Source organism: Fukomys damarensis, unplaced genomic scaffold (genome assembly GCF_012274545.1).
Source record: "Fukomys damarensis isolate Sample0158 unplaced genomic scaffold, DMR_v1.0_HiC HiC_scaffold_11, whole genome shotgun sequence".
Lineage (NCBI taxonomy): Eukaryota > Metazoa > Chordata > Mammalia > Rodentia > Bathyergidae > Fukomys > Fukomys damarensis.
Genome location: NW_022900923.1, coordinates 11525563 through 11550030, shown reverse-complemented (window position 1 = coordinate 11550030; position 24468 = coordinate 11525563). Strand labels below are relative to the sequence as shown.

The 24468-nt window shown below is 42.9% G+C and overlaps 1 protein-coding gene across 1 annotated transcript in view; it reads right to left on the bottom strand.

Annotated features, from left to right (window-relative positions):
* Kif26b (kinesin family member 26B) overlaps positions 1-17981 on the bottom strand; it is a 333340-nt gene extending 315359 nt beyond the window's left edge. The window contains exons 1-5 of the mRNA XM_033761959.1: positions 17919-17981; positions 17595-17773; positions 15054-15229; positions 13995-14167; positions 5300-5422 (exon numbers count right to left, since the gene is read on the bottom strand). Coding sequence (XP_033617850.1) covers positions 5300-5422; positions 13995-14167; positions 15054-15229; positions 17595-17773; positions 17919-17981 — 714 coding nt within the window. The remainder of the gene's footprint in view (positions 1-5299; positions 5423-13994; positions 14168-15053; positions 15230-17594; positions 17774-17918) is intronic.
* Between the last annotated feature and the right edge of the window lie 6487 nt (positions 17982-24468).

The following is a 24468-nucleotide window of genomic DNA, read 5'->3' as shown; positions in this document are numbered from 1 at the left end:
TCTTTATCATGTCTTATGCACTATTTCATTACTAAACATTATATAACAGCAGTATACAGTGAACACACCACAGTGCGTATATACCCCTCAATCACCCACACACCCACGTATTGATATAAAATCTCACAGCTAACTAAGCTCCATGGAAAACAAAGTCTTTCCTCTGCAGCCACCAATCAAGGTTCAGCCTCGGTTGCCCTGAAAATGTTGCCTCACTTTCAAAGGTCACAATGGTGTCTGCCACGACACTACCTTATTTCAGGGTGGAGGCAATGTTTTAGCAAATGTGGCTTCCTCAAATTTCCTTCACCAAATTTCATATCTATTATTATGGTTTGGATCTAGAATGCCCCCGAAGACTCAGTGTTAAAGACTTGAGCCTCCACTTGTTGCTACTGAAGGTGGTGGTTCCTTTAAGAGGTGGAGCTTTATGGAAGGGCATTAGGTCACTGGGGGAGTGCCTTTCAAGGGGATGCTGGGAACCCATCCTCCTCCTGTCCCTCTCTTTGCTTCCTCACCATGAGGTGAGCAGGCCTCCTCTGCCACAGACTCCTGCCATGACGTACTAATATACCGCCACATGCCCAAAACAAGAGGGCCAACTGACCATGAACTAAAATCTCTGAAATCATGAGTCAAAAATAAACCTTTCCCCCTTTACATTGTCTGTCCTAATATTTTGTGATAGTGCCACAAAGCAGAATAACACGTCTGTATTTTCAGTTTAAATCTTAGCTAATAGAGGGCTTTCCTTGACAGCATCTTGGTAATTTGGTCTTTTAGTTTCAATGTTAGAAAAGCTATCATCTCTCTCACTTGTGCCCTTGCCCTTCAAAAGATTCTTCCAAAACTCACCCTCCAGGAGCTCAACAAATTGGCACATCAGTTCTCAGAAACCACTGGTGTCTACAGCATCCCTCGTAATCCTAGACAGAGGACTCCAGGCTGTCACTGGCACCAGAACAAGAAGTGAGGGCTCTGGAGCAGCAGCTATGCTGTCTGTCACCCCAAAGCGCCTGGTCTTTTCCACCACTGTATCATGTGGCCAATTCCCACCACCCCAGAATCACTTCTGCATTCTAGGCTGCTTCCTCCTCCTACACATCAGCATTTCAGGGTGTGCCTTCCAGTCACCTGGGTGTGTATGTTGCAGCGGCTTCTCTGAAATCTCTCATCCCTCCCGTTCTTTACAGTCACCGCTAGAATTTCCCTCACCTCAGTGGTGTCTTCTTTTTTATTGTTACTTACTTTGAAACCATTAAGGGAATGAGTGCCTAAGCCAGACCTCCTGCAATGGCCTCACCCTCTTCCCACACCCACCCGGCACTAACTATCCCTGCTGCTCATCTTCACAAGTGCCACGTGGCTGCCTGCCAGTCCATTTGCCTGGTATTCTTTGTGGGAATTCCACATGCAGATATACAACCACTCATCACCTATCTGATGTCAGAGATCTCGGTCATGAGAAGATGGACCCTCCTCAGGCAGGCCAAGTGGGGACCAGAGAACAGACTGTGTCTATTCAGAAAACAACTGCATTAAAATCCTGTTGGCTTTATTGATCGTATACATGTCACTCCATGGATAACTATTTAGACTTCATGTCTACTATGATCCTGTCTGAGGAATCTTCAAAGTGCACTTGGGTGGAGGACTGGGACCCTGGGAGATGGAAGGAAATGAACGACCAGGGAATAAGTGTGAAGGATATGGTCATGGCCTCCTTGCCATTCAGCCACTGAAGGAGGGGAAGGGACTGGACTGTGTCCCAGCCACATGGAGGGCTGGCAGGACCTCCGGCCTCTCCCCAGGTGCAGTTCATTCCAAGTGCTTCATCTGTCCCTGGTTCATGTGGAACAGGACGCAGGTGCTGAGTGGAGCCACAAGCAGGAATGACATGGTGTTTATGCAAATCAACTCTGCCCTTCCCATACAGACACCACTGATGACTGTGTCTCTCTGACTTGTGCTGATGACAGGTGGGGGTCTGGCCGCCCTGAAAAGCACACACTTCCCTGAGGCCTGACAACAGAATGAAGCCCAATCCTGAGACAGAGGCAGTGGAGAAAATCCAATCCCCACTGAGGAACACCTTGTTGGGAATGGTCTGTAAGGACAAGGGGCCACCTCCTGTCCCGCTTCCCCTCTGGAAAGAGAAAACCCAGAGTGGCTAAACCTTTGCAAACCTTTGCTGCTTCAAGAACCTGAGAATTCAGCTGGCATTTTCCAGCAATATCCAGATGCCTCATTTTAACTTACAATTTAATATCTCTTGCACAGAACTACAAAATGACAGAAAATTAGAGAAAATCACCCTCCAATAGATTCTAATATCTTAATAAGGATGCAAAGTGGTTCACACAATGTGTGTGGATGCAAAGAGCTGCAACGGAAAGCTGGCTCCCACCAAGAGGACAAATGAATATCCTGCCCATTCCTAGTCACTGCATTCTTGCCTGTCCTCAAGTCCCCAAGGAGAGGCAGCTGGAATTGTCTAAAATCCTGCTAGTCTGGCAACCAGGTGTCATGACCAGCGGGAGAGTGGTCACGGAAGAGTGAGAAACCCTTTCATGGGAGCTAGATCCTTGTCAACCAGAAAAGGGCATCCCCTGGGCTGTTTCTCCTGATGACAGCAAATTCCAGGAACTACACAGAGCCCAGCCCCAACCACAGCACGGAGTTAGGCAGCAACGCCTGTGCCAGCATTGAGCCTAGCTCACTCTTGATGCATCTAAGTAGTCAGTAAGTGAAATTAGGATCAGAAACCTAAAAGAGAAACTCATAAGAAGTAAAATGATAACTATTTTTGTTTTATTTCACTGTCTTGACCTATGTCACACATACATGTTTAGGAATAAAAATAAATGGAAAGAAACAAATTGAGGGCTACAAAAGACACTTAGTCCTAGTACGAACCTTTAGTTTTATGATTATCAAGACTGCAATCCCACCCCAAAACACAAATAAGTGACTCCTCCATTACAGCAGGCTTCCAGCGGCACAGGGATGAGGAAGCCCAAGTTAGGCCTCTCCCCTTTGCCTCCTACAGCTAAACATAGCCCTGTCAGCAGAGCCACTCACACGGGGACCCCCTGCCTGCTCTCCCCTGTCGCCGTCCTGACAGGCCCTGACAGGACCCAGATAGCCCCCTCACTGCCACTCTTCCCTCCAACAAGGCTAAGTGCTTATTGGCATGTCCAGGATAAAGACATTCCTTCAGTCCCAGGTTAGATCATTGCTGTTTTCTGGAAGTCACAAGTTCATGAGGTCTGATAAATCCCATTTTACCACTGAAAATATTACCCTCATAAAAATATACATGCTCAGTTTTCCCACTGGCCTAATGTCTTAAAGCCCTAGAAAATACATTTAATTTTTGAAATACTTAAACATGTTGATGTTCTGCAGTCACCTTAAAAGGCGAGATGTCAGTGGTTACACATTTTCATGGCCAATGCTATGAAACATGGTTCTCCACGCTCCCTGGGCCATAGAGCCCTCTGAGTCCCTGGGAAGGCTGGATCATGCATTTCCTAGCACACAGGAAGCATTCAAGACACATAAAATAATCCTAAGGATGAAAAAGCAATAAGACCCTTTCTCAGCTCACAGTATCAGCAGAGTCAGGATTCATGGATCCCAGGTCAAGAATCCCTGCTGTAGCCTCTGACAAATGTTGATTTTCAGAGATGTCTTATAGCTAGAAGTTTGGGGGACTGAAAGACACCCACATGCAAGGGAGGAAAACGAATAAGACAGGACAATAAAACAATCTCTGCAATAACCAGGTGGAATAATGAAGTCATCTATACTGACAACACCATATAAAAGAAGGCTTTTTAGTCTCAACTCTTTAAATCAACTGTTTAATATGATAAAGAGTGGATGGAGGGCAGAGGGATGTGAAGGAAGAAATGTTAATGGTCCTTATCAGAGATAGAATGGCCACAGCACTAAAGAAAGAACAAGATAGGGTTTCTCACTTGCCAAGGGGCCCCAGCCATACACAGAATGACCTCTGTTCTTTTAAAGTCTTCTTAAAGAAGATTCCCAAATTATGTAAGGCTTAATGTCTCACAAAACTCGGTTCTCCCTTTGGTCCCAACATCAATGTCACCACAAAAATTTTTTCTTCAGACTGTAAAGAGTGGGAAGAGGTGAGAAGTGAAAGAAAAACTGCAAAAGATGAGAAGGGATGAAGACTGAAAGATGAACAAGAAGGCAAGGAGTTCCACTAATCAAATGGTCTCTTGAGGTCTGATTTTTGAGCTGCAAAAGGAGGAACAGGACCATAATTGGCCAAAGATGGTTTCAAAGTCACTTTCCATTATAGTTTCTAACACCGGAGAAATTATTCAGTATTTATACATGTGTGACTTATTTATTTCACTTAGGAGTATATCCTCAATATGTATCCATTTTCCTATGAATGACTCTAATTTTTCATTCTTTATGGTGGAGTAGTATTCCATTTTATAGAAAAACCACATCTTCTTTATCCAGTCTCCAACTGATGGACAAATGGGCTGTTTCCAAGTTTTAGCTATTACAAACTGTGCCGCTATAAACACAGGTGTGTGTATATCATTGTGATATGATTCTTTTGGAAAGATACCCAGCAAAGGGATAGCTGGGTCAAATGGAACCTCTAGTCAGAGCTCTTTGAGGTATCTCCATATTGATTTATTTCCATGGTGGTTGCACCAATCTGCACTCCCACCAACAATGGAGAAGGGTTCCTTTCTCCCCACAACCCCATCAACATTTATTATTGTGTGACTTCTTGATAGCAGCCATTCTTTGTGGGGTGAGGCGGAATCTCAGTGTTGTTTTCATCTGCATCTCTCGAAAGATCCTAATGGTATAATTGATAATGTGAAATAGGAAGAAAAGGGCTAAAGGTGTAGGGAAAGTGGGAAGAGTAGGGGAAAGGAAATAAGGGAAAAGAAAAAAAAACATGAGAAAACAAAAAAATGGAAATAAAGTATTTGTAAATAGGGAAGGGAGGAGCAGTTGAAGGGAGGGCAGGGGAATGGGGAAAAAATGAGAACCAAGACCTGTCATGTAAGGGTACAAAATCCCAGTGATGAAGGTAACTGTACTGTATACCTAAAAAGTACCAATAAACTCAATGAGGGGAAAAAAAAGTCACTTTCCAGTTCTATGACATTTTCCAGTCATGAATAAACCCATGGCCTTTTTAAAGCATGAGTATAATTCATAGGGACAGGGTAGTGACTGTTAAATCTGTGGAAATCAAAAAGCCTGCTCTGAATATGGTTCTGTGAGAAACACGTACCCTGGGAGTAGGCTGCTTGCCGCCCTCACCAGCTGCTGCTTCCAGTGCCAAGCCTACAACCAAAGCCTTGGCACGAGTTGGGACTTTTCCTGGCCTCTTCATAAAATTCAACATTTCTGAGCACTATGAGGCCACAGAAATTGAAAAAGAAAATGGTCGAGAACCTGTGTATGATTGCTCTAGAAAAAAATCTGACAGCCGTTGGAATTTGAGCCTCTGGGCTTAAGACAGGGTAACAACCTGGGTGGGAAGAAATAAAGGGTATTTCACTGGACTTGCTGAACAAATTTACCACTGTCCAGAAATGCTGTTTCTTTGCTAAGTAACCCTAAATAACCCACCTACTAAATCATGTTAATGACATTTCTGCTGGAATATTCTAATGGCTTGTTTTCTTTCTAAACAGAACACCTCTGTGACAATAAAAATGAAGCCTGGAGATAAAACTCTTGCTGCTTGAAGGCTTTCCGTTTATATTTGAAAAGCATCAGTTAGATTTATGCTGCAACTGTGCTAAATGGGCACCGGAAAGAACACACCTCCCTCTTAGAAAAATCACACTCTCTGGAATCTTATGAGGTCTCTCCCACCTTGACTGTGATATTCCCATGATTCTGAGTGGGGGGAGAGGCGGTCTGTGTTTCTGCCCAGTTCTACATCAAATCCAGTTTACAAAGGCATTGCCTTTATTTTCAAGATCTTCTCCCTGGTTTGGTCTCCATTTAACAATCAGCAAGGGAGCAGCAAGGGAGACATGAATTGCAAGTGGCCTTGTGGGTGGAAAATCCCCACCACAACTTGCATCCTGCATACATACTACCTGACACATGGGAAGCTGCTCAAATATTCCCTGGATTGAGTTGAAATTTATATTCCTAGAATCTGAAGGCCAGATGAAATGGCTTCTTAAGCCTGTCTTCCCAAATTCCTAGGCTGAGGGCAAAATAGAATTCAATGAGAGCAAAACGGTGCTCAGTACACTCGGTTTCAAGCTCTCATCAACAAATAAGCCTGCTCAGTGATCATTTACCCTCCATTAGATTATATGCCAAAATCTGAATGACTTACAATAAACTCATGCTTTTGTCAAGAGAAGGACTTCTACCAAGTATTGTAAGACATAAAGGTTTCAGAAAAACCTCTGTATGTCACAGATAAACCTTCAAGTGCAGTGGTATATAAATTTGCAGATGAATGGGATTATCTGCATGATTCTAATTTTTTAAATGAATTTTTTCTTAGCTGCATAATTGGCCAAACAAAACATTTCTTTTCATTCAGCCACCAGATTGTGTACAAGAGCTTTTAGAGTCTTTTCTGCAAATATATTATGTATTACATATCTGTAATGTGTCAGGTACTCTACTGAGTAGGGTGGATGCACAAATAAAGAGGAAAAATGTCTCATTCCATTATATAGAAAACATGTAACCCCACCACCACTATGTATAGTAGACTGAACTATATTGAACTATCTTTGGTCTGAAAATTTTACATTCTGCTCAGCCCACACAAAGGAGAATACATGGCAAAGCCACCTCCACCTCAGCCCCCAGCAGACCCTGTGCTGAGCCCACCTCCAACTCCTCTGCTCTCTGCTTCTCCCTGTTCCCTCCACAGGGCACACAGTGGAACCAGTGAATGCCTCTGAGTGAATGAGCAAATAAATAGATGGGCAGCTCAATTAATGAACAAGTGAAAGACTGCATGAACTGGTGGTACCTTTGAGAGTGAAGCCTTTTAGAGACGTTAACTAAAACTTTGTAGCAGTGCCTTTAGGTTGATAGAAGGTGCAGTCTTGAGCAGAACCACCTCAGAAACCCAATCCAACATGCAAATTTGTGACTCAGTAAAGATACTGCTTAGTCCTTCCATCAGAACCTTTCTCAAAATGTTCATCTTCTTGATTTTTTTCAATGGATTTCTTGCAACTTTTCCAAACTGGTTCACAGCCTGGTTTAAAAGGCACTTGAAATTGTGACCCTGATATGTAGTGAAGTTCTTTTTCCCCACAATACTTCATAAACTTGGTAACTATCAGCTTTCTGCAACCATAATTTTTCTCAACCACATTTATATAATAAATGCAAGAACATCCCCTTTCTGAGAAATTGTTGGGAGAATCCAATAAGGTAAAGCTTGCAAGAGAGTTTTGGAAAATTATAAAGCACAAAATACACATGTGAGCTTGTGTGTATACCTGCCATATTCACACTCATATGCATACCCACATGTTAAACATCTACACATATATTTGCATCCATATATGGGTGGCTATTAAGAAGTAAGATACAAAGACAGGAAGTATTAACATAAAAGCTATATAAAGTAAGGTTTAATAGTATAATATTTTTAGTCTAGAAACATACTTTAAGTTGCTTACTGGCAATACAAAATTCTCAGTATGTATTACCTTGTCTGTCCTAAGTCAAAGCCAAATATCACTATGATTGGCCACATTTTCCAGACATGGCAAGGGAGACCAAAGGAGATCAAGAAAAATCAATTGACTTTCTCAGGGTTACCCAAATATAATATCAGTAAGAGATTTAGGAGCAAATTACAGAAACTTTGACCCACAAACTAGAGCTATTTTCTACTAGACTATGCTGCCACCTAACTGACAAGGTTAAAAACACCCATATTTATCACATCACCGCTAAAGAGTAAATTAGCTATCAATGAATCCTTGGTTATCTTTTTAGCATGGTATTCTGTCCTTGTTAACTAGTAAGAAAGTTTTAAAAAATATTTATGATCCTTCATCTTTTTGCCACTTTTGTCATCTCTGACAATTACAAACAACCGCCACCTTCAAACAGAAAACATAATAATTAAATATGTCAAACAAATGGGCAATCATTTCACCAAAATGTGTTACTAGAAGCATGCTTTATTCCTTTGTCCTTTACACTGTAATGCCAACTTCAGAATTCAGACTCTTCCATCAACCAATGCTAGTACTATGCAATTCCTTCAAGAACTCGCACACCCGAATGGTGTGCTGATCTGTCTCTGGTAGAAAACACATTTGATTGCTCTAGTCCTGAATTTGGAGCAAGAAGTTAGTGAGATCTAAACTTTCTAAATTTACTTTCTTGGTTCCCTTGCAATCCAGGAATGCCCACAGGGTACATGAAAGCTTCTAACAGTTAAGCTGAGTTCCAAACTAATGCTTATCGGGGGACCAAACCTGTGGCACTGGCCACAACAGTCAGGGCTGCTGTACGGAATGGCTAAGCTCCTTGGCATGGTGTGTCTTTCTTTTGCAGAAAAGGCCAATCACGACTCAAGGCAATAGCACCTCGAATGGGAATAAGGTAGCCCTGGCTGTTTTCTTCTCTTCTGATGATCTTTACTTGGAAAGGTATTTCCTTAATCACAATAAATATTCTCTATTGATATCCATATCCATTGTTTACAAGAAAGTATATCATATTAACACCACAGTACAAGTGAAAATATTTTTGCTCATTTTCCTGAGAGGAAAAAAAGTCATGGTCTATATCACCACTCAGGTTTGTTACATCAAGCAAGGGCATCTTACCAAGAGGCAAATCTATCAACCACATTCTAAGAACAGGCATGAGAGATGGCAGTGAAAAAAATAGGCCTCCTCATGTATACAATCTTCATGAAAAATTTTAACTCAAAGAAACACAGTGAACTTTTGTTGTTACTATTTTTTATCTAGGGCCGGGGATTTAGCACAATGGTTCCGCTGTCTACCTCACAAGCACAAGGACCCGAGTTCAATCCCTGTTACAAAAAAAAAAAACCTATTTTTTATCTAACCAATGAAGAAAAACTATCAGGGTTTAAAAAGGCGCTAGGGAAACAGTATATGATGATAACTACACAACACTCTAGAAAGGGAAAAACAACAAACAGTAAAAAGATCAATGTTTTCCAAGGTTTCGGGTGGATAGACCAGGGTCTGAATAGGTGAACGGGGATTTTAGAACAAAGAAACTACTTTATATGATAGGACAACAACATAGAGTGTGACAGGTACTAAAGCCCGACACTACTCTGGACAGTATAAGCCATTGCATCTGTGAAAACTCACAGAGTGTACAACATAAAGAGTGATCCCTAACTAATGTCAATGTCTGTTAATAATAATGTATCAGATCGGGGACATCCTTTATGACTAATGTGAGAGGTTAATGATACAGAAAGCTGAGGAAATGAAGAGACACATGGGAACTTTCTATAAATTTAAAGCTGCTTTAAAAAAAAAAAAGGTCACTAGCTTAAAAAAACAAATGGTGGTGGGATTGTGAGGAAGTAGCTCAGGCCCAGGACAGAGGCAGAAGCACCAAATGTGCCTCACTGTGTGGCAGTGTACACACCGCCTCACTGCTGGGAGCCTCCAGTGTCTCATCTGGAACAAATAAGACCTTAACAATAGCTGCCAGGCCACCTGGGACTGACCATCATCATCATCACCATCATCAAATAAAATATAAGAGCACTTTGCAACATCCTGAGTCAATTTAATTTATGATTATTTCTAAAAACACAACGGCATTTCATTGTTATGAAATGTCCTGGCAGAAACAAATCCATTTTTGAAAGGAAATGTAAATACTAGACAAAAGGGCACCATGGAGCCTGTCCTCATGAAGCCCAATCTTCCCCACTTGAGGGAGCCCCCGTGAACTCACATCTCTAACCCTCACAGTTCTTGCACTCATGTCTGAATGCCAGTGGCAGGGTTGCGTTCTCGTGTGCAAGCCTTTCTCCTCTGGCCCGGCTTAAGAACCGGACCACTACTTGATCCACAAGCATTAAGTCAAAACATTAAAGTTAGTCCCAGAAAACACCGCTGGGAAATGGCCTATGGTTCTAATACAGGTTCATAAGCAGGACTGTGGATACATTTATTTTCCAGGAAACCCAACAGTTGTATGAAATATCTACATGTAAGGAGACAAAACTGAGACAGCATCCACTACTCTGTAATCCAGTTATAGGAAAACATTTTATCAATGTTTTCTTTTAAATTTTTTAAACACCCAAACACATAGCATAGTAATTATTTTGCCAAGCACGAAAGATGCAATGATGAAGTCACCTCGACAATCATTTCTGAAAATCACTTCATGACAAGTTGTTTTCATGGCTGTTTGTCAGGCCTGGCGCACGGCCAGTGGCAGGAGACTTCATGAGCAATGCTGAGCAAGATGCAGCCCGGCAAAAAGCCATGTTGTCACCCACTCTTTGGCAGGCTGTTATTTATACCAAATCCTGACAGCTGTGAAGAGTCTCAAAGTCAGAAAGTCCAGCAGACGAATGCACAAGTCTACAGGTCCAAGAAGAATGAGTGAAGTGAATCGGATCTGGACACATTGTGAATGTGTGTGATGTTTGTCCAACTTGTATTTTTCTTTCTGTTGTCTATACCCTAGGACTTAAGGGAACAGAATATATGGTCACCTCAAGCTTCATCCTCTGCAGTCCAGTTCATTGGTTGCAGGGTGATTCCATCAATCCAGAGCTGTAGGCCTCAAAAATACTAGCAGTGTGCCCTGTTCTAGCAGAGGGCCTTTGCGTGGCACACAGCCAACACTGCTTCAGCGTCTGCTGGCTTCCTACTCTCCCGCCCCATCTCTGTTGTGGCCTCTCCCAAGACCTTTGCACACATCTACCTTATAAACAACAGTGTGGTTCTCCTAGATCTTCTAACTCCAAGTCACTTGATGGCCAACCTCCACCCTTGCTTGGCTCTCCTGCCACCAGAGAATGCATTTTTCCTCTCAAAGAACTACTGCAGGGGGCCAGGATTTGGCTCAGTGGTTCTGCCGCCTGCCTCTCAAGCGCAAGGTCCTGAGTTTGATCCCTCTTACCACCAAAAAAAAAAGAACTACTGCAGACTCAGTTTTGTACTATGTCTCTTCCCATTCTCCCATCAAAATTCCCAAGGTCTTTCTTCCAGGGCATGGTATTTTGTGAATCTTAAGAGTTTTCGCTAAAACTATGTGTGTGCAGTATGAAGTCATGCACACCAATAATCCTAGCACTTGCAAGGCTGAGGCAAAAGGATCTCATCTCAAGTTTCAGGCCAGCCTGGGCTACATAGTGAATTCAAGGCCAGCCTGAACTATACAGCAAGACCCTGTGTTAAAAAATAAAAACAAGAGCCTAAAAGCAAGATACCATGTCTATCTCACAAGCACAAGGTCTTGAGTTCATTCCACAGTCTGCAAAGCAGGGGTCCCCTAAGCCAATGATGCTTCCTAATCAAGAAAGAAAATAGCACTTGGTATAAATTCTCAAAAGAACTCTGGTCAAAATAGTCTCACATTCTATTTACGAGTTTTCTAGGAGGAAAATGGAGCAGATTTTTTTTTTTTTTCTTTCTGGTCATCCTTGGTTCAGGCTGATCTCAAATAGTAAAAGTCTCCTTGACTTTGTTTTATTAGATCTTGTCTCCCTAGCTCACTGTTGACCTAATCTGGCCCGTGAAATCTCAGGGATGACAGACACACAGCAGGCACAGGAATTAAGTTATGTATAGTTTACAAAGTTGTCACGTTGGAACTCTAATGTGTATATCAGAGTCTTCCAAACTCATCCTTGTTGCCTCCTGACTTGGCCCTATGACCTTAAGAAGTCACAGCAACATTCCTGCTGCAAAAGAGCAGCATCAGGAACTCAACTTAGCTCTAGGATTAACTGCAGTGCTGGTCTATCACTGGCAGATACTAGTGAGAAAGAAAGGTAAGAAGTAGTTCAGCCAGGCTGTATACCTCTCAGGGTGAAGAAGCCTCGTGACACTGACTGGCCAAGCCCCTAAGGATCCCCATGTTGGTATGGGCTGGATTATCCCTTTGAAGAATCTCCCTGTCCCTTGTCTCACTGAGGCTAAGTGGAATTCACACCTGTATTTACCAGTCATTCATTATACTGCTTTCTTCCTCAACCAATGACAAGTGTTGAAGTTGATTAATTGATTGGTCTTGTCTTTTCGTATCTGTCTTTTGTGTGCACTTAATAAACATTTGCTGATTTGCTCATCGGAGACAGGACTAATCCTACAAGATTCAGGGATCTCTGAGATTCTTAGTCCTCAGGAGAGGGGTAATGAGAGCTAAAAGAGACCCTGCTGTACTTCCACCTGGGAGAGGTGCTGAAGAGCAGTCTGGTCTGGTCTAACCTGGAAATCAGGTGGCTGTGACCTGTAATCTGAGAGGTACTATCTTGCTTCAAAATTTTAAATTCCCATGTATGACCCATGTGATTCAGGGCTGCTGAAGATGGACAGAAGAAAACCTCAGCAAAATTCTCTTGTTTTAACTCTTTGTCTGAAAATCTTCAAATTGCTGGCAAGGAAGGTAACATCTGGGCCGGAGATTTAACTCAGTGTTTCCACTGCCTGCCTCGCAAGTGCAAGGGCCTGAGTTTGATCCCTGGTACCAAAACAAAAAAGGTAACATCTAAGGAAGGAGGACTAGGGACACCTGAACCAACCTCCCCTGCACAGGGCAGCCCCCATCTTTGGCACCAGAGGCTGGGGAACCCAAGCAGAATGGGGTCAGCCTCTGGAATTGGGGAAGGGTTCCTCACTCTTGGGCAGTGAAAGAAATCAAAACCCTCTTGCTGCCCAGCCAGGGCCACTGGCAACAGCTTTCCAGGTTTTTCGGGCTGCTCCCTCTTGCTCCCCAATCCAAATCAAAGCCCTAAGTCCGTTCAATTTCTTCCAGAGTTACTTCATTCCCCAGGGTGGTATTTAGGTGATTAGCCTGTTTTTCTCAGCAGTGCCCAAAACAACCAGCCTCCCTTCCAGCTCTGGCCTCAAGCTTAGAATAAACAGATCAATCAACCCTGGTGGAAACAACAGCCCCATGAAAACCCACGAAGAGCACTGGTGCTGTCAGGCAGGCAGAATGGGGGACAGTAGGTCCCTTCCTATTTTTTGGCTTGAATGTTAGAATTTCTAGGATGGGCAGGGACCTTCACAGAAATCCAGGCCTGGCTTTTTAAGATCTAGTAATACAGAATTGAATGCAGGATGTCCATTTCGAAGCAGGTTTTCCAGATTTATCTCTCTTTTGCTGAATCATAAAGCAGAAAACAACATGGCAGCAAAATTCAATTCAGGCATTACAGAAAATCCAAATCAACCCTGGAGTGTGGGAACCGTAGATCACAGCTGTGTATGGGATCCAATATGCACTCGTGAGGGAATAAGTCACCAGGCACAGGACCATCACTGCCTGGACAACCCTGGGCGCCTTAAAGGAAACGTGCCTAAGCAGGGAAACGCAGGCCCCCTTGCTTCCTGGAGGTGACAGGAGTGGGGGGTCACTCCTCCCTCTAAAGGACAGCTACACTCAGACTTAAGTAGCAAGGGCATGCAATTTCATCAGATCAGTGTGAAGAAACTGGCCATCCAAGCCAATCAGTACGTGTCTGCATATTTTAAAACTTGAGGATAGTTGTGGAGGGATTGAATTTTCACTTTATAAATGCAGGGATAGGAAACAGTTTGAAATTACTCTGTAAAGGACATTTTATCAGGGAAAAATAAAATAAGAGAGGCTCATGCCGATTCAGTAAAGATTTAGAGGACACTTACCTAAATTTTCACCCTGGGAAAAGAAGTGGGAAAATATTTCCATAGGACCCTAATCAGTCTCACTTGGGGGATAGTTTTGCTCAATAATCAGACAGGGATCCAAAATGTTACCCAGGCTCGGCCAATTTTCCTGGTGGCACAGTCGTATTGGGCTGCTAACGAGACAGGCTCGGGTCCCACTAGGTGACACTGAACCGTGTTGTCTACAGCCAGGTTCTGAGTCCTGATTTCTATGAGTGTTCTGTTTGCATTTGTGGAATGACATACATTACAATGGAAAGCTACTGTATTGTGGTAAAACAGATGTAAAACGCATCCTCATAACCATCTTTAAGCATACAGTTCAATGGTTTCACCAAGTTCAAGCACACTGATGTGCAAACATCTCCACTGGCCCTCAGTTCCCAGGCATTTTCACCGTCACACACAGAAACTCTGTATTTCTCACAAAATGGTTCTAATTTAGACTTTCCAAATAGTTTAGGTACCTAATGGCATTTCACCATTAAATTATATATCATCGTGTGGATTAACACCATGCTGGAGAAACAGAAAATGATTTAACTTTAAAACAGAAGACATTTCTTCAACTTTTAAGGAAGGGTGTGGCAGGATATAAGGCAAGTGGTACAGCACAGCCCTGACCAGTGGGCATGGATGCTGCAGGCCAGCAACGGGTAATTACAGCTCAGAAATCGCCACCTGGACCCGAGCTTTGAGTGAAGACACTTGAGAGACTTGTCACCTCACTGACACAGCATTAAATTTTGCGGGCCTTGCTTTTCCATACATCCATTCATTGGTCTGTTCTGCAAACACATGTGTAGTTGCCATGTGAGCTCTTTAACTTTTTCCAGGGGGAGGGGTATTTTTTTGAGACAGGGTCTCACTATGTAGTTGAGACTGACCTGGAACTCACTAGGTAGCCCAGGTTGGTCTCGAACTCACAGTGATCCTCCTGCCTCAGCCTCCCAAACACTGGGATTACAGGTATGCACCACCACACCCAGCCATGCGAGCTCTTACAGAGCACCAGGGCCATACCCTGACCCCAAAGGCCCTAGATGACAAAGACCCAACAGGTGATAAAGGTAAACAAATGTCTGTAAATCAGGAATTTTGAGAAGTGGACACTGTGCAGACATTGAGTAGAGGCTGCATGGTTTATACCTGTCTGATGAATATTGAGATGCTCTTCCAAAGTGATACCTGGTGGCAGGAACACTTTCCTGGGGATCTGTGACATGGGCATCAGTCCAGGAGGGGCCTGATCCATGGCAGAACCTACGGCCTGTGGATGATACGGTGGTCCTGGGTTACCTGATTTCCTGGTTTTCCTCCCCTTCCTGTCACACAGAAGACACGGTTTCACAACCACCTGTGAAGGTGGGCAGAGCTATGTGACACCACCTAGGCCACAGGCTGTGAATCTTGTTCCTTGGGGACTGAAGAGCTTAAAAGCCAGCATGCAACTCTTAAGTCCCCCTTCCCCTCTTCCACACACTCTGAAGACTCCTGTGACACAGGGGCACAGGAGATCAAAGCAGCTTGGAGACATGGAGGGCAACTTCCCTGGAGAGTCAGCAGGCCCACGGGGGACTTGGCATGGAGAAGTTAAACCATAACTTAACTTGAACAATGCAGTATAAATCCATCTAACCTTTAACTCTACTCTCTTATAAATTCTAATAGAATAATTTTTTGCATTATTCTTACTGTGAGGCAGCCAGAAGGGTAAAAAGAGCCCTGAGCCACTTCCTGATAGAACTCTAGTCCTGACGCCACTACCCCTCAGCCACATGAGCTTGCAACTCACATCATCTGCCAAGGCCCACTCCCTTCAATCAGATGGTGAGCCGTGCTTGCCTCCGCACCTGACCCTAAGAGTTGGTATAAAGTTTACATTAAAAAGAGAAACTGTGAGCGACAGTGGCAGGCAACGTACTACAACTCAGATGATCATTTTCCTATGACTGCTAATGACAGTGTCCTAGGGGAGGAGAGGAGGAATGAATTAGAAATTTTTTAATCTCTTTTCTCCTCTTGAAAAAAGGGCAAAAGATTTCTGTATTTATGTAGATTAAAAATCTCATTTTGTTGCTTGAATCATTTCAAGTTCTTTGAAAGCTCATGTGAAAGTTGATTAGCACATGCAGGCTCAGATAATTTCCCCAGAGAGCTAAACAAATTAAAATATATTTTTTAGCTCCAACAAGCTGACACGGGCCATCGGTTGCATCCTTCGTACAAGTCCTATCATGCAGTTTTCATCGGGCGCTGGTGTCTAAGCAGGATTTACCTGGTGGGAAGGGAGGTGGCAGGATCAACAGGCCTCAAAATGGCTCATCAGGATCCTGCCATTCCGGCAGCCACTGCTCCCAGAGGCCAGCCCTGTGCGGTTGGTAGACAGGGCTGGGCTCCTCATCAGGTGACTCCACTGTCATCCCACCTGGAATTCTCCAATGTAGCTGTAACTTCGCCCTAACTCACCTTGGCTATTCTAAATACAGCAGGCAGGGCTAAAGAACAGCCTGAAAAACATTGACCAGGAGGAGACAATGACACAAAGGTGACCAGGCTAGCTCCAGCAGTGGGCTTTATTAGGCACACACCTACACACTCATGGCCCTGAGGATCGTGCTCCCATGATGTGGACAACTTGGCCCTGGGTCTGGAGGTCCCATGTCCTCTTGCTGAGCTGAAGCGTGGACCAGGGGAGTGGGCAAGTTCAGTGCCGAGAACATCTCCCAACCACAGCAAAGCCAGTCTAGCTTCTCTTGCCCACTTCTGTTTTCTAAGAACCTCTGTGTGCCTTGTTGCCCTGTTTCTTGCCTCTTTTTGATGCATGCTGGTATGCAGAAGACTCACAACAGAAATTTTTGGTGAGAGAGGAAGGTGTTGGTGGGGAAGGCACAGAGCTGAGTGTCAAACAACTGAAGCTTCAGTCCCTCTCTGACATTCACAGGCCATACATGATAGCAGGAGAATGCCTGGGAAACTGGTGAAATGCAGGGTTCATTTGCAGCTCCTCAGCAGGCCGTCTTTCCACACAGCACGGCTTCCCACTGTGCCTGGCATCTCAGCCGCTCTTGTAGGCATCCTCCTTTCCTGCCATCACCATCGCCCTGGGCTGACCCTCCTCACAGTCACATAAGCAGCCTACACTGCACACAGGCCTGCTGCCCCCCTGCCCCAGAGAGAGGACCCCTGGGTGCAAAAGAAGGTGACATCTGATTCTCTTCCATAAAGGATCCCTCCACTATTCTCACCATAAGAGTAAATGAAAGACTCACTCTATTCAGACTACAGCCTTGAAAATATTACATCATTTCCTAGCTACATGACCTTCAACAAGATCCTTAACTTCTGGGTGCCTCAGTTCCCGCAGAATATTTTGAAAGAGCCTTAAGTGAGCTGATACATGGAAAGTGCTTAGAATTACACCATCACTACTGCTAGCAATATTGTTATTATTATGAGTACTTAAGGTTAATAGTAAGAGAGTACAAAATCATCCCACCATTTAACAGCATCTGTTAGAAAGCCTATGAACCCAAAGTTATATCTCCTGAAATACATAACAATTTTATAACTAGTACCTAAGGCCCAGGCTACTCCTCTTTGCATACAGAATGTTGTGTTAGAGCTCTCCAGAGAAGCAAATCTATACAATGTGCATTTATAGACAGAGATCATATGGAATAGGCTCACATGGGAATGGAGACGGACAAGTCCCAGACAGTTGGGAAGCTGCAGACTCGAGAGAGCCCACGGCACAGTATGAGTCCAAGTTCAAAGTTCTGAGAAACAGGACAGCTGGTGGCACAGTTTCCAGTGCAAAGGCCAATACCCTTAAAAGAGCTGAATCTGAAATCTGAAATCTTCTGAATCTGAAAGTAGAAAAAAAGTAATGTCTCAGACCAAGCTGTCAAGCAGAAGTCTCCTTACTCACAAGGAGGTCAACCTTGTTGTTCTACTCAGGTCTCCAACTGATTGAGTCAGGTCCGCTCACATTACTGAGGAAAATGTGCTCACAGCGTCTGACCAAATAACCGGACGGCCCATGGCTCGGTCAAGCTGACCCATGAAATTCACCATCACGGCGTCACTGGTAGCAGGCACTACTGACCCTGGCACTTCAGGCATTACCAGTTCACACGCACCCCTCCACGCCTCAACTGTGCGTCCTGCATACACACACACCACTCCCAGCACGGTGCACCTCTGCCAGAGCATCTCCACCGTCTATCATCGGTGAGGACCAAAACCTCCAGGAAATGGCTTACAAGCATCTGCATGAGAAATAGCTATTCTTCCTCGGCTAATGGATTTGCTTCTACATTAAGGGCCCTGTACTGTGTCCCTTTTATTTTTTTCACTGTCTTCTGAGAAACTCAAGACCAAACCTGGGGGCCACTGCCATCCAGAACTTCACTTCCTCATGGCACAGATTCCACATGACGTTATTATCTTAGCAGCGAAGCTATTATTCCAAGCCTCATCTTCCTTTGGCTTTCATTTTCTTACCTCTTCTTTCTTCTTTGTTCTGTTCATGTATTTTTAAAAGATTTTTCAAGTGTATTTTTGCATGAAGCAGGTGTATATGTAAAAAAGACATGTGAGCACACGTACACCCACTATGTTAGTTAGATTCCCATCACTGTCACAAAATACTTAAAATGAGGAAACATGTTTTTTTCTGGGCTGACAGTTATGTGGGTTTTAGTCCATCATCAGTTGCCCCGATTACTTTCGCCCACAGTGAGGACATCGTGGTGGGAACACGTGGTAAGGCTTGCTGCTTACCTCATAGTGGCTGGAAAGCACAAAAGAGAAAGAGAGGGACATCCCACAATGCCCTCTGAGGGCATGCCCCAGTGACCTAAGACCTCCCACTCGGCCCCACCTCTTCAAGGTCCCACCTCCTCCCAATGGCACCGAGCTTGGGAACAAGCCTTAATACCCGGGCCTTTGGGGGAAAGTCCACATTCACCCGCCTAGGTTACTTCATCTTTCTCTCTCTACTATCAAGTACCTCGTCCCTTTTACCCAAAACTGTTACTGAAATGGATTGATCTACATTTTGATAGTCTGTTAATTTGATAGTCTGTCATGGTTTAGATCTGAAATACCCCTCCCAAAGTCTCATGGGCTCAGAGATGGGTCTTGAGGAAAGCGGCTGGATTATGGGTATTACAGCTGACTTGTCATTAGGAGATAGGGGTCTAATTAGAAGAGGTGACTCACTAGTATCTCCCTCCTCACTCCTCCGCGCTCATTTTCCCAGGATTCCAGGAGTGTTTCTCCGGAACTGTTTTTGAAATCTATACTCCTCCCCTTACCCAGAAGCTGATTTAAATGAAGTGTGGGAGAGATTCCCATTTAACTCTGAATAACAGGAACTAGTCCCATGGACAGTTTTGAAGTAGAATAGAAAATGGTCCCTCAGACATCAAAGTTGGACTAAAACATTAACTGGTTAAAGATTCCTGGAAAAAAATAACAGTTACTTCTGAGGAAGGGGGTGGTGGGATTCAGGTGGATAGGGCATAAATCAGGCCTTTGTTAAACATGGGCAGGGGTTTGTTAGGTGTATCATTCTCTCTGCATTTTTGTACGTTTGAAATGTTTTAATATGACAAACATATTTACCTACAGAATTCAGATTTAAAACAAATATTTCCAGAGAAAATGAACTTTCCTCTGAACTTTGAATGGATATCAGCAACTCCTCACTCAGGAAAATGAATCTCTGGACCCATTCATTCACAAAAGAGCCAAGGAGCAGAGCAGGACACTAATTAACTTCCCAGATCCCGACTGCGCCTTGCTGAGATGGATGTGAGTGTTTTCACAGAGCTTCTGGCGTCCTGTTCCCTCTTTGTCATGGTCCCATACATGAGACAGTTTTGTTTACAACCAGAAAATGCTGCCAGCCTCTCAAAGACAACTGTACCCAGAAAAAGTGCATTACCTCATCTGACAAATAAATGCAGATGATAAGGAATCTTAAGAGTGCCGCCAAAATTTAACTGACATTAATTTGAATAGTTACCAAGGTTACAGATAATAATACCCTGCACAGTTTTCAGAGTTCCATAAATGTCTTTGTACCCTTGCTCTCACGTTGTTCACAAACCACCCTTGTGGAAGAGGTAGGTGAAGACAGTGTCATATCTGAGATCATTTCTAATAATTTCACAACCCATTTGTTCTGTCAAGTGATAGGAACTTATCGTGTAGCAGTCAAGTAAGATTAGGGGCCAGGGGCTGTGAGAGGCCTAACACAAACACGTACGCTTGCTGGCCTTTATGAGCTCTCTAGCCCTAGTAGACAATATCACAGACACTGACATAAACACAACACAAGACAGCTCACACTAGGGATTGCACGAGAGGAAAGAAGGAAAATCGGTCTGGCAGAAGGAGACATATCCAATTGGACAAATTACGAAGATGTTTGAACAATGAATGGTAAGGTTTACAAATGTATAAATGAAGTGGAAAAAAGTTGTCATATCAACAAAAAGCATGGAAAGTGAAGCTGTGAGTTTAGTTTTTATTTACAGTACAATGGACAGATTTTAGAGCACACATGTACATATTTTCCACACTTTTAAAACAGCTTTATTAAAATATAACTCACATACTGCCCAATTCATCCACTGAAAGTTTGTGATTCTATGCTTTTTATTATATTTACAGGATTGTGCAACCATCATCAATTTTAGAACATTTTCATCTTCCCCTACAAGAAACTCTATACTTATTAGCTGTCACTTATTACCTAGGCCTCTGACAACCACTTAATCTACTTATTATGTCTATAGATTTTTCTACTCTCAGTATTTCATATAAATGGCATCATAAAATAAGTGGCCTTTTGTGTCTGGCCTCTTTCACTTATGGTAACGCTTTATTTTAAAAATTTTCATTCCTTATTATTGCCAAATAATGGACTATTGAATAATACCACTTTTTGTTTAATCCGCTCATCAGTTGATAGACTTTTGGGTTGTTTCCACTTTGGGGTATTATGAGTAGCCTTGCTATAAAAATTCAAGTGTAAGCTTTTGTTTGAACACATTCTTTTTTCATTTTACTCATTACCTACCAAAGTATAGAATAGTTGGGCCCCATAACTCTGTATTTAACTTCCTGAGAAAGCCCCGAAGTATGTTCCACAGTAGCTGCACCAATTTACATTCCCACCAGCAGCATACAAGGATTCAGTTTCTCCATGCACCATCCTCACACTTCATCTTGTCTTTCTTATTCTAGCCATGCTAGGCTATGACTGGTATTTCACTGTAGTTTTGATTTGCATTTTGCTGAGAGCTGATATTGAGCATCTTTCCGTGTACTTATTGGCCACTTATAGGCTTTTTTGGAGAAATCACTACTCAATGCTTCACACATTTTTAATTGGGTTGTCTTTTATTACTGAATTGTAAGTGCTCTTTATATATTCTGGTTGCAGATTATGTCAGATAGGACTTACAAAACTTCCATTCTGTGGGCTATTTTTTTTTTCACTCTCTTGATGATGTCATTTGCAGTGAAAGAGCTTTCAATCTTGATGTAGTCCAATTTATCTATGACTTATTTTTAATTTATTTTAGCTTATACATAAAAATCGTACATATTAACAGGGCACCATGTGATTTCTGATACATGTATACACTGCATAATGTTTGAATCACAGTAAACATTCGTTTCCTCAAACATTTAACATTTCTTTATGGTGAAAATATTTTAAATCTTTTTTCTTTCTAGCTTTCTGGTACACACGGTACATTACTGTTATCTGTATTCATCCAGACATGCAGTAGCACACCAGCTCTTCCCAGCTGAACTCAGTCTGTTTTTCCTTTTGTCTTCTGCACATTTGATTTTCCTACATATTTTATCAATAGACTTTTCATTTTTCCATCATGACAATCCATGTGTAGTACCAGTTTTTAAAGAGAGAATAGACATGCAATTCAGTCCTTTTTTACCATGGCAATTACTTTTTTAAGTGCTAGTTTTTAAAAGCTTTCACATTTAACTTTGCACTGTGTTTCTTTCTTTTCCACTCTGCTCAAACTTCTCCAGGCCTGGGCGAGTTGGCATGAGGGCCACAAGGGAGCCATTTCTTCCCTGAGACCCCAGCAATAATTCAGCCACACAGAGAAGCAATTGGGAGCCACATACATACAACCCACAAAAGGAAAATAAATGTATCCCAGCACTTCTGCTTACTGGGAGATCAGAGAAACCCACAACTGCCCCCACATCGCTTGGGGCAGAGGAGTGTGAGGGAGGTAGAGGTGTGAGATGGCTCAGCTTTAAAGCCTGGAGGAACACACTGGCCGCGTGATGCAGTGAAAGCCTCCACACTCCTGGAAAGTAGCCTGTGTAACTGAGAAGCCTTCAGCTCAAACTTCATCAATTTAATAGTAAATCTGTACTTATGAGAGAAGAAAGCTACAGAGAGGCACACAGGGAGATTCTGTACTTAAGGAACAGAAAAAATTTTTAAAAGATTTTAAAAATAAAGAGACTGGCAGCATAAAAATTAGACAGCATCATGTCCCAGAATAACAACAACAGCAGTTAATATTCATTGAGAAATTCCATGTGGCAATTTCCAAGTGCTTCATGTACACCATTTGATTTGAGGCTCACTGTAACTCTATGAAAGAAAGACAAAGAAGGAAAACATTTCCAGAATGTAAATAGAGTCAGTAGCATCAGATGTTATTTTTTTTTAAATAACAAGGGCTCATAAAGTAGCTTAGGAACTGGTGGTTAGTTTGGTAACCAGGAAGTTGCTGGCCACACTGGAAAGAGCAATTTCAGGATCATGTAAGGAATTTCCAATAGAAAGATGAAGGAAAGAGCAGGCCATGAAGCAGTCAATGTGACAAGTAGCAGTTCTGCTCTCAAAAAGCTTGGCTGGATGAGAAGTTAGGACAATGGAGAGGGGCTTGCAGGAGCGGATACAATGGTTTTTATTTAGATTTAGACTTAAGAATCGCCCAAAGCAAATACCCAGGAAAAGCAAGAAGGTAAAGGGTATCTAGAACCAAAGACAAGAAAGGTTATTTCTGCCTCAGAGAGAGTGAAAGCAAATGTTCCTGAGCACCCAAGAGTTGAATCTAAACTGGTACCAGTTTTGTTTTGTATGGCTGATCAGACATACCTTCCTATATAATGACAGCTTCCTGATTCTTAACTTAAAAGGAATCCACAAGAAGTTTTGCTTTCAACTGTTAAGGCTTTCCCTGGTCTTGTTTAGCAACTGCACCAGAAGCTGCATATTTTTGAGCCTCCACACTTAGAACCATTTCCATGAGGTATAATCAAAGAATACAGTGAATATTTAAATTTTAAAGATGTTTTACAGTAAAAGACACATTGCCATTAATCACCTCACCATACTGCTCCTCGCTTTGAAAACACTCATCGCATTGTCCTTGCCATTGCCTGGAGCCATTCTGCAAGTCTTCTTTCATGAATGCCTTTACAAGATGTGACAGAAAGTACCATGAAGGCTGCTTCTGGATGCCATCCCTTGGAAAGGTAGGGCTGTAAATACACTATCGTGTGAGCTCGGCGTGGTGGCACATGCCCATAATCCTAGCACTGAGGAGGCTGAGGAAGGAGGATCACTGTCAGTTTGAGACCAGCCTGGGGCTACATGGTGAGTTCAAGGCCAGTCTAGAATATGTAGGTAGACCCTGTCTCAAAACAAAAAACAAACAAACAAGAAAACACTATCCTATGTTTTCATCCACCTTATTCACCGGATCTGGCACCATGCAACTTCTGACTTTTCAAAGTCAAAATGACCACAAAAGGGAAATGTTTTGGATTACTTCAGGACATTGAGGCAGCTACGACAGCACAAAAAAAAACACTCATGAAAGAGGACTTCTAGAGGAGCTTCGGAAAGCAGCAGGAATGATTGGGTAAGTGTGTCTGAAGTAAGAGGAGTAATTTGAAAGGAATTAATGACAACATGTCCTTCACTGCAATAATGTTTGAATTTAGACATTCACCATATTTTTATCACACCTCATGTATCAAAACTTAGCTACCTCATGAAAGAATGAGACAGAAATCCCATCAGACTTATTTGTGGCGAGTGTTTCTCCTTATTTCAAAAGACACTGCAAAATGTGCCCGGAGTACATGGCAGGTTTACCCTCCTGGAACTGGAATGTCTGCTTGGTGCTCTTTGGTCTGAGTGACCTGTCACTGTCTAGCTTCCCTGGGACCCTCACTTGAAGACAGGAAGAACAGGAAGTTGGAGAATTTTTCCAACAGAGTCACTAACTTGAAAAGCATCATGCTGCTCAGGGCAGAGACTGCACCTGTGTGAGCTCTTCAGTCTCACAATGCCTCCCCTCCTCCTGAGGGTCATACAGCCAAGCAGAATACCACTGCAGGCGCAAGAATGAGTGATAGTTCTGCAGGCCTTGGGGCTCGCTGAAGGGAGCAGAAGGGTCCAGCACAGCTCTGGTGCCTTTATGTATGTATTTTATCAGGACTTGCTATAAAGGGAAATTTGTTCTAGTTTTAATTTTGGGGAGGATTC